General features: G+C 45.5%; 1 protein-coding gene across 1 annotated transcript; it reads left to right on the top strand.

The window, feature by feature from the left end:
- Positions 1-6,922: 6,922 nt before the first annotated feature.
- Positions 6,923-8,239, top strand: LOC113616397 (factor VIII intron 22 protein). The gene has a single exon (XM_027099670.1). It carries the CDS (start codon positions 7,010-7,012, stop codon positions 8,150-8,152), a length of 1,143 nt encoding a protein of 380 aa, XP_026955471.1. The 5' UTR covers positions 6,923-7,009; the 3' UTR covers positions 8,153-8,239.
- The last annotated feature ends 2,998 nt before the right edge of the window (positions 8,240-11,237 follow it).

The raw sequence follows: 11,237 nt of genomic DNA, 5'->3' as shown, positions 1-11,237 counted from the left end.
ATACATGTTAAAATACAATCAAATCACTCAAATCTGAAAACAAAAACTGAACTTTACTTTTGCTCCTTCAAAAGAGAAACAAAGTTCAGCCTCAAAAAAGAGAGATAGGTGTTTTTAGAGGTCTTGGTGGGATTTACATAAAATTTATTTATTTATTTTTTTGGCCATGCTGTGGGGCATGTGGGTTTTAGTTCCCCAACCAGGGATGGAACCCATGCCCCCTGCAGTGGAAGCTCAGAGTCTTAACCACTGGACCACCAGGGAAGTCCCTAGATAAAATTTAAATAAAGCAGTGTTTTCATAGGTTCAAAGAAAAGTAAGGCAATGAGTAAAGAGTTAACAGGCCTGGAACAGGCTCACGAAAAAATGCTCATCATCGCTAATTATTAGAGAAATGCAAATCGAAACTACAATGAGGTACCAGCTCACACTGGTCAGAATGGCCATCATTAAAAAGTCTACAAATAATAAATGCTGGAGAGGGTGTGGAGGAAAGGGAACTCTCCTACACTGTTGGTGGGAATATAAGTTGGTACAGCTACTATGGAAAACAGTATGGAGGTTCCTCAAAAAAACTAAAAACAGAGTTGCCATATGATCCAGCAATCCCACTCCTGGGCATGTACCCAGACAGAACTTTAATTTGAAAAGATACATGCGCCCCTATTTTCATAGCAACACTATTCACAATAGCCAAGACATGGAAACAACCTAAATGTCCATCAACAGATGAATGGATAAAGAAGATGTGGTGTGTGTGTGTATATAGGTATAGATATAGATAGATATAGTGGAATATTACTCAGCCATAAAAAAGAATGAACTAATGTCACTTGCAGCAATGTGGATGGACCTAGAGATTGTCATACTAAGCAAAGTAAGTCAGAAAGAGAAAGACAAATATCATATGATATCACTTATATGTGGAATCTAAAATACGACATAAATCAACATATCTACGAAACAGACTCACAGACATAGACAACAGACTTGTGGTTGCCAAAGGGGGGCTTGGGAGGGAATGATTGGGAGTGTGAGATTAGCAGAGGCAAACTATTATATATCGGATGGATGGATAAACAACAAGGTCCTACTGTATATAGCTCAGGGAAGTATATTCAATATCCTTTGATAAACCATAATGCAAAAGAATATGTATATACATGTATGTATAACTGAGTCACTATGCTGTACAGCAGAAACTAGCACAGCATTGTAAATCAACTATACTTCAATAAAATTAAAAAACAAAAAGAGTTAACAGGCCTGGGTATAGAAAGGGCTCAATGCACTGTCCTTGGAGCCAGAGTTAAGATAAATACATAATGTTGTGTCCCCTCTTTGATGGAAGACCCTGATCTGAGACAATTGTACCTGGACGAGATGGCAAGGTTGTGACTTCTCTGAACATCTCAGATCCTTTTATTCTCACTGATAGGATTTCAAAGAGTCAAGTTTTTTAAGATCTATGATTTTAAAGAACAAAGTTTCTCGGGACTTCCCTGGCGGTTCAGTGGTTAAGACTCCCTGCTTCCACTGCAGGGGGCACAGGTTCAACCCTGCTTGGGGAACTAAGATCCCACATGCCCCCCAGTGTGGAAAAAGAAAGAAACAAAGAAAGAAACAAAGAAAGAACAGAGTTTCTCAGTACCATGCCCTTAAACTCATTAATAGAAGCAGTCTTTTACAGATTACACCATACTTAAAAGTGTCTTCATGTCATTGCAAAGCTGCAAGTAAGTCTTATCCAACTTCATAGGTACTGATACAGCTCAGAATTACCCTCCTAGACGAAAGGATTATTATCTTCTTAGATGACATTAGTACAATTCAATTCAGTAACTACTTCTTGAATACTTACTATGTTATTATTATTTAGCTATTTAATCTTCACAACAACTTCATGCCAAAGGAACAGTCCCTATTCTCATGAAACACGCACTTCAATAATGGAGACAGGCAATTAGACGCGCAATTACAATACGTATGTGTTATGAAAAGAGTAAGCACAAGGCTACATAACAGAAGTACATCCTTATGTGTTCCCCCAGCCTGACCTCAAACAAGTTCCACTTGGTCATATAGCCTTTGCATAGCACAACCTCTGTGAAAATTCTTAGAGATGTGTTTTTATGAGAAGTTAAACTTTTTTCCCACTTGGGCAGACACATGACTCCAAAGCATGGTCCTGGATGAACGTAGCATCAGCAACCTGTTCCCCTACTGATGTAAATTACCCAATATGAGAAAAGGAATTTTTACTCATTAGTGTCAAATTTTAAAAAATAAAAAGGAAAATTTTTTCTAATTGTGAAAGCATCACATGTTGGTGCAAACATAGATAGTAGTGGAATAGAGATTCTAAACATAGATGTATGAAAACTTACTAGCTGATAATGTGGCATTTCTGATCAGTGGCGAAACACTAGAACACAATTCAGCTGTGTTTTTCGACACTTTATGAAAAGGATGGCCTTTCCTCCAGTGTCCCATAACATGTTCCTCATTTCTTTGTGAGAGCTCACCAGAAGCACCTTTAGCATTCACATTTCTAGTGACATTCTTGTCACGATGATATGTGTATTCTCCAAGATGACAGAATATTTCTCTACTGCTCTTCTCTCTTCTTTCTGAGCCCAGCCCTCGCCAGAATCACCTATAATGTCCATATTTCTAGCATGCACCTCAAAACTCTTCCAGCCTCTATACATTGCCCACTTACAAAGTTGCTTCCACATGCTTAGCTATTTGTTAGGGCAGCACCCCACTTCTCAGTACCAAAATTTGTCTTAGTCTGCTCAGGCTGCCATAACAAAATACCATAAACTGGCTGGCTTAAATAACAGACATTTATTTTTCATAATTCTGGAGGCAGAAGTCTGAGATCAGAGTGCCAACATGGTCAGATTCTGGCAAGAACTCTCACCCTGGTTTGCAGACAGCTGCCTTCTCACTGTATCCTCACATGGTGGAGAAAGAGAGGAAGCAAGCTCTCTGTTGTCTCCACCTTCATGACCTCATCTAACCCTAATTATCTCCCAAAGGCCCCATCTCCAGACACAGTCACATTGGGGGGTTAGTGTTTCAACATGTGAGTTCTGGTGGAGGGGGCACAATTTTAAAACAAGGCTGCCATTTATAATAAAGAAGTAGGTAAGTGTAGAGCAGCCAAGTGTCTGGGGATAGGCTTTCTTTTATACAAGTTACAAACCTAAGATCACCTCCAAGATATGCTTTGTGATCAACACAGCTGGAAGGGCCTTGAGGTAAGGAACAAAATACCTTGTGAATTCAGCAGAGTAGGGGATGGTAGATTTGGTTTTCATAAGTTAGGAAACTTCAAAAAGACTATTCAATAAGACTTCCAGTTGCTGAAGGCAATGGTGGTTGCCTTGGTCTATGTCTCCCAATATTTCCTCCAAAAACAATACAGAATAACAAGAACACATTTTAAAAGGCACTAAAACCACATGGTAAACATAACTTGAAGACAGAAAAATACCCAAACCTCAATATAACTCTAAGTTAAAAAAAAAAAAAGAAAAAAAAAACAAATCCCAGCAAGGACTTGATTCAGACTTTCAAAAAATTGACTAAAAAATGGAGAAAATTACTCAAACTATGAAAATAAATGGAAGAAAAAGATAAAATTATCTCAGAACTGAGGATAAATTAAAAGGTTCCCAAGCAAAAATGGACTCAAGAAAATTTAATAACATGCATGGAAAAAGGCAGAAAAATAACTGAGAGAATGAAAATGACATTTAGAACGAAGTAAAAAGGATCAGAAAGACAAGCAAAAAAGGAATAGCAGTTGTAAAATTGGAATCACTGGGAAAGAAAAGCAAAACAATGGAACAGAATTAATATTTAAAAGATTTAAACCTATAATCCAAGAAAATTTTCCAAAATTAAAGACCTCAGTCCACACATTGAAAGGTCTCACTGGGTTCCTAGGAAAATTAACCAAACTGATCAATCCAAGGCATATCCTAGTAAAACTATTAGACATGAAAGATAAAGAAAATATATCCTCAAGACCTCTAAGCAAAAAGATCAAATAACCTGTGAAGGTAAATTAATTAACCTGGTGCCAGGCTTTCCAAAACAACATACAAAGCAAGGAAGCCAACAATGAAGTAGCATTTTCAAGAAACTTAGGAAAGAGAGTGTGAGCCAAGAATTTTATATCCAGTGAAACTAGTCTTTAAATATCAAGGTTACGGAAAAAGAAAAAGTTTTAAACAAACCAGGACTTAGATAATTCTGTGTCAATGTGCCCATAAGCAATTTTTAAAAGGTATAGGTACTAACATTATGCAAACATTACTGTTTGGGGAAGTTATGTGATGGGTAAAATACTGTACTGTTTTTGAAACTTCTTTTGATTCTGTAATTACTTCAAAATAAAAAGTTTCAAAAAGGTATAAGTACAAAGGTACTTGTAGAAAAAATACAAACCTCTTTGAATGCTAAAATAAATAAGTAAATTTAAAAAGTAAGCAGAGAAAGCCCATCTTGTAGAGAAGGAAACATAAAATATAACATTGTATACATAATTGTAAGATATAACTAAATTGAGGCAAGCATGTCAGTTAGATCAATAAATGTGAATGGGCTTAATTTATCCATTAAAAGAAGAAACTTTTCAATTTGACTCACAAAGCAAGAACCAATCATATGCTGCAGGCAACAGACCACAGAGAGCAAAATGATTGAAAAAAGCCAAAAATAAAAGAAGGGATAAAGACTTACAAGGCAAATGGAAACAATAAGAAATCGGGAGAGGGGTAGTGTTTCTTATATCAGACAAAGCAGAATTCAAGCCAAACACTGAATGTGACAAACAAGGGTGCTTTTTGACACTAAAATCTGCAATTCAATATGAATCATATAACACAGTAACTAGTTTTATGAAGCAAAAAATATAGAAGATGTATAGAATCAGAGATAAAAGCACACTAAAGATAGGAGACTTGAATATACCACTCTAAGACAGCTCAAGTAGGCAAAAATTAAGTAATAACATAGAGGACCTAGACAACATAAAAATGTGGATCTTATGCATTGCACAGTAGTATTAAAGAATACATCTTCTCAGGTGTCCACATCACAGAAATTGATTATATGTTAGGTCACAAAGATCAATAATTTCATAAAGTACAAATATTGCAAACAACACTGATTGATCACAATAAAATAAAACTAGAAAGTATTAAAACATTTTTAAAAGGGCCTTCTGCCTGGGAATTTTATTTATTTATTTATTTTGATGTGGACCTTTTTAAAAATTTATTTATTTATTTATTTATGGTTGCGTTGGGTCTTCATTGCTGTGCACAGACTTTCTCTAGTTGTGGTGCACATGCTTCACATTGCGGTGGCTTCTCTTGTTGCAGAGCATGGGCTCTAGGCATGCGGGCTTCAGTAGGTGTGGCACACGGGCTCAATAGCTGTGGCTCGCAGGCTCTAGAGCGCAGGCTCAGTAGTTGTGGCGCACGGGTTTGGTTGCTCCGTGGCATGTGGGATCTTCCCAGACCAGGGCTCGAACCTGTGTCCCTTGCATTGGCAGGCGGATTCTTAACCACTGCACCACCAGGGAAGTCCCTGGGAATTATTTTTAAGACCTTTAGTTAAACAACTCTTGGTTGAAAGAAAACATGCAAATTAAAATTACAGCATTTCTAAAACAAATGATGATATAAACATATCAGAATCTATGGGATGCATTTAAAGCAGTGATCAGAGGAAATGTTATAGCACTAGTCACTGTTATCAGTAAAAAATGAAAGATTGAAAATAAATTATCAGTTCAACCCCCCCCAAAATTTGCATAACAATGTGAGTATACTTAATAGCCCTGAACTGTACATTTAAAGATAGTCAAAATGGGGCGTTTTGGGCTTCCCTGGTGGCGCAGTGGTTGAGAGTCCGCCTGCAGATGCAGGGGACACGGGTTCGTGACCCGGTCCGGGAAGATCTCACATGCCGCGGAATGGCTGGGCCTGTGAGCCATGGCCGCTGAGCCTGCGCGTCCGGAGCCTGTTCTCCGCAGCAGGAGAGGCCACAACAGTGAGAGGCCCGCATACCGCAAAGAAAAAAAAAAATGGCACGTGAGGGCAGCGTCGTGATAGGGTGAGGGTGCCAAGGTGACCGACCGCCCTGGGTTCGGGAGGCAGGGGTAGGTGGACAGAGCATGGACTCCCATGGGGCAGGGGCTTTGACGGGAAGATTGAGGCTTGATCCGGATTGGGGTGGGCAGGACACAATCAACACATAGGCAAAGTCGGAATTAGGGTCACACAGGGTCAAGAGTTTTTGGTTGTGTTCCCCTAGAGATGCCAAGAGATGCCCTTCTTGGCAACCTGCGTAAACAAGCTGTCACCTACCGGTTGGAGCCCTGGTCTGGGAAGATCCCACATGCCGCGGAGCAAGGAAGGCCGTGCGCCACAACTACTGAGCCTGTGCTCTAGAGCCCGAGAGCCACAACTACTGAGCCCGTGTGCCACAACTACTGACGCCCGCGCGCCTAGAAGCCATGCTCCACAACAAGAGAAGCCACCGCAATGAGAAGCCCGCGCACCGCAAGGAAGAGTAGCCCCCGCTCGCCGAAACTAGAGAAAGCCCCTGCACAGCACAAAGACCCAACACTGCCAAAAATAAATAAATTAAATAAATAAATTTGTTTTAAAAAGCTGTCACCTAGCAACAGGGGGCGCCCAGCCGGGCCCCGCCCCAGCACCATTGGTCCGCTCACAGAACCCCGGACAGCGGGCCCCGCCCCGCCCCAGGGCCCCCGATTTGCATACACCACCCGCAGCCTGTCCCGGCCGGGCCTCCGTGCTTGCTATTTTGCATATCACCAGGGCGACGAGAGCTCCGGGCGGCCGAGCCGGCGCGGTCGCGTGGTGGGCCGGAGCCCGTCGCAGGACACGTCTCAGCCCGCCGCCGTCGCCCAGCACGTGCGCCCACTTGCGTCAGCGCGCCCGGAAGTGCCTAAGCGGCGATCATGGCGGCTTCCGCGGCCGGCCTGGGTGGCGGTGCGGGCCCCGGGCCTGAGGCCGGGGACTTCCTGGCGCGCTACCGCCAGGTGTGCAACAAGCTGAAGAAGCGGTTCCTGCGGAAGCCTAACGTGGCGGAGGCCGGCGAGCAGTTCGGCCAGCTGGGTCGCGAGCTGCGCGCACAGGAGTGCCTGCCGTACGCGGCCTGGTGCCAGCTGGCCGTGGCCCGCTGCCAGCAGGCGCTCTTCCACGGGCCCGGGGAGGCGCTGGCGCTGACCGAGGCCGCGCGCCTCTTCCTGCGGCAGGAGCGCGACGCGCGCCAGCGCTTGGCCTGCCCCGCCGCCTACGGGGAGCCGCTGCAGGCCGCTGCCGCCGCCCTGGGCGCCGCCGTGCGCCTGCACCTGGAGCTAGGCCAGCCGGCTGCCGCCGCCGCGCTCTGCCTCGAGCTGGCGGCCGCCCTGCGCGACCTGGGCCAGCCGGCCGCCGCCGCCGGCCACTTCCAACGCGCCGCGCAGCTGCAGCTGCCCCAGCTGCCCCTGGCCGCCCTGCAGGCGCTCGGCGACGCCGCGTCCTGCCAGCTGCTGGCGCGCGACTACAGCAGCGCCCTGGCGCTCTTCACGCGCATGCAGCTCCTGGCGCGGGAGTACGGCAGCCACCCGGTGCCGCCGCCGGGGCCGCAGCCCCCGCCGCAGCCGCAGCCCAAGCCGCCGGCGCCGCAGCCCGGGGCCGGCGCGGCCTCCGCCCCACCGCTCGCGCTGCTCCTGCCCGGCGCGGGGGCCGCGGCCGCGGCCGCGCCCTCCCCCGCCGCGCTGGGCGCCTTCGCCGACGTGCTGGTCCGCTGCGAGGTGTCCCGCGTGCTGCTGCTGCTGCTCCTGCAGCCGCCGCCCGCCAAGCTCCTGCCGGAGCACGCGCACACCCTGGAGAAGTACTCCTGGGAGGCCTTCGACGGCCACGGGCAGGACAGCAGCGGCCCGCTTCCCGAGGAGCTCTTCCTGCTGCTGCAGTCCTTGGTCATGGCCACCCACGAGAAGGACACGGAAGCCGTCAAGTCGCTGCAGGTGGAGATGTGGCCCCTGTTGAGCGCCGAGCAGAACCACCTCCTGCACCTCGTTCTGCAGGAAACCATCTCCCCGTCGGGCCAGGGGATCTGACGAGTCCCTCCCAGCGACTCTGTGCCTGTCCCCGAGCCTCACGCACCCGCCTGCGCGTTTACGGGGACACAAGAGGCGTTGACCCGGCGCTTCTGCCTTTGCAGTGTATCTTACCCATGTTGCCACCAGAGGAATGTGGTTGACTACAAGTTATGTTGTTTCCACAATAGTGGCAGAAAAAAAACCATATGGTAGAATCGGAGTAGTCTCCCATTCTCTTCCCCAGAAACTGCAACAGAACCATGAGAGTCCCTTCCGCCCCCTTTCCTCTTCTGTTTTCACCCAACTGTCCCCACCCACCCCTCTTCCCCCGCAAGGCTCCCCTCCCCCCGCGTCCTTCTTTCCGACTGAGGGTTAATTTGCACAGCTCTGGCTCGCTACTTAAGCCGCATGATTTTTTCACGATGACTCTGATTAGCGTATTTCGATGTCCGCCTGCATGATCGCCCAGTTCCCCCTGTGTTTCATGCGCCCCGTACGTGTTCGTGGGAATCATTGGATTCAGTACTACGCTGTTGTCGCTACAGCCCCCAGTCCGTGATAAAGCCATTCTGACCCTCCTAGCTTGTGGTTCGTATTTACCTTATCTGTAAAGTGGGAATAGCTTATCTACCTGGCAGGAGGCGGCAAGCAGAAGCAGATAGCTCCCTTTTAGCTCCAAGATGGATTCGTTCATTCGAAATGGACAGTGTGCCTGTGAATCTACAGAGATCATTTGCGATGTGGTCCTTTCTCAGCTGCAGTGCGAATGTGTTCGGTGCAGAGCGGGGTGGGGGTGGGGGTGGGGGTGAGGGCGGGGTGGGCTCCAGAGCAGAGGTGTCAGACGTGCACTGGAGTTTGCATTTCTGGCTCCATTTCGAGAGGTACGGGTAATCCACGTGGCAGCTTTTATTTGTAGTGCGGATCCTTCTACCAATCTTAGTTAACTCCAATATGTAAAATCGGCATGCTGCTTTGGTATCGTGTGATCGTGTGTATGCCAGACTGTGCCCTTGTTCCCCAAAAGCAGGATGGCGTTCCATTTTTAAACACTAAATTTCCGAGGCTTTTTGGTCCAACCGTTGCATGCAAACCGACTTAGCTGTTTTCTCAAATTCAATTTTATTTCCTTTAGTGTTGAGAGTGATGGTAGGAACTCTTCAGAATATAATCTCATTCATTCGGCTTGGGAAAACGCATCCTTTGGGCTGAAGTTGTAGACGGCACTAATCTTTTGAGGTGAGATTTAAGGACACAGTTTGGGAACAGATCTTGGTTTTGCGTATTTGGGGGGGAGGGGGAATATGTGGAGTGTCGTCACTATGAGTTAAGTGTCCCAAAGTGGATGGGGCTTTTAGGGTATTCCTTTCTCCTTCTATTTCAGCAGTGTGGAAGCAGTGGCTGAGGAAATGTAGGGGAGGCCCATGTGAGACAGATTCAGCCCCCCTTCCTGTGCTCTCGCTTGGCTGCCCGAAGGGTCTTTCCGAGCCCTGAAAGCCTAGTCCAGCTTGTTGCCACAGTGGTAAGGGTGCGTGCTCCCCTGTGCTCTTGCTTTTGCTGGTACACTCTTGTCAGCCTGGGCTGCAGCTCTGGCCTCCTTCCTATTGTCCTTATGACAAGAATGCTTAGGAATTATGGGCCGTGACTGGTGACAGCATTTGGGTTTGGGCGCAAGGAGAAGCCTCCTTAGACCTCTGGTCTAAACTCCTTGCTTTGAGGAGGTGGGGGGAGGGATTACCAGAGAGCCTGGTATTGGATATACAAGCAGTATTAGAGTTCTCCAGAGAAACAAAAACAACAGAATCAATCTCTTTCTCTCTCTTTCTCTCCTCCTTCCTTCCTTCTCTCTCTCTCTCTCTCTCTCTCTTTCTCTCTCTCTCCATATATATATATAATTATTCCATGATGTCAGTGTTTAACAGTACCTATCTGTTTTAAAAGGTATATTTAAAAAATGAAGTATATGGAATCTCATTACAGATCAGCATTAACAGATGAACATTTGGATTGATTTTAATGGTAGGGAACACTAACTTTGAACCACAGTTAAGTAAAATGTCCCCCCAAAATAACTGTAATCTTCACATGAATAGACCTGTATTACAAAAACATTATTATTATATTTTGAATTTCATCAATTTGTGGAAATTTTTAAATTCTCTTTTTGTATAGATACCTACATGATATTCTCAATTTTTCCTCTTGGCCCATCAAGTTTTAAATATTTACTTCTTACCTCTTTGCAGAAGATTGCCAACCCTGACAGAATTGGCAACCCCTAGAGAGTGAATACTAAAAATACCTCCAGAAAATCCCAGAATTCAGTAAAGTTACAGGATATAAATCTAACAGAAATCAGTAGCCTTCATATATATACACAATAACCAGTTAGAGGACGTGATGGTAGAGAAAATGACCATTTACAATAGCAGCAAGGAAGATGAAATATTTAGGAATAAACAACAAGAAATGTTCAAACCTGTACTAGAAAAAGCTTAAACACTCCTGAAAGACACAAATGAAAACTTCAACGTACAGAAAGGCCTCCCTTGTTCTTGTTTAGGATGACTCAACACCATAAACATGTTAGTTCTCCATAAAGTAACTTATAAGTATATTGCAATTCCAGTAAAAGTTCCAACAAGCTTTTTTAGGGACCTAGACATATTGATACTAAGTTCATATGAAAAAGCAAACAAGAAAGAATAGCCAGGAAAACACTAAAAAGGAAAAACTATGAGGGAAGAGTAGACTGACAAGATATTAAAGTATATAATAAAGCATCCTTAAGTAAAACAGTGGGGTAGTGGCGCAGGAATAGGCAAACAGACCTGTGAAGTGAATAAAATGTCCTAAAATAGAGCCAGATAAATATGAAAATTTAGTGTAAGGTAAAGATAGCATCTCAAGTATCTAGAGAAAAGATGGACATTTTAATAAATGGTTCTGGGGGGCTTCCCTGGTGGCGCAATGGTTGAGAGTCCACCTGCCGATGCAGGGGACACGGGTTCGTTCCCCGGTCCGGGAAGATCCCACATGCCGCGGAGCGGCTGGCCCCATGAGCCATGGCCGCTGAGCCTGCGCGTCCGGAGCCTGTGCTCCGCAA

Source organism: Aethalodelphis obliquidens, unplaced genomic scaffold (genome assembly GCF_003676395.1).
Source record: "Aethalodelphis obliquidens isolate GAN/ISIS:26980383/991018 unplaced genomic scaffold, ASM367639v1 scaffold136, whole genome shotgun sequence".
Lineage (NCBI taxonomy): Eukaryota > Metazoa > Chordata > Mammalia > Artiodactyla > Delphinidae > Aethalodelphis > Aethalodelphis obliquidens.
This window is presented reverse-complemented; position numbering and strand designations above follow the sequence as displayed.

What these genes read in the sequence shown, in the direction of transcription:
- LOC113616397 (XM_027099670.1), top strand. Translation starts at nt 7,010, where the DNA reads ATGGCGGCTTCCGCGGCCGGCCTGGGTGGCGGTGCGGGCCCCGGGCCT.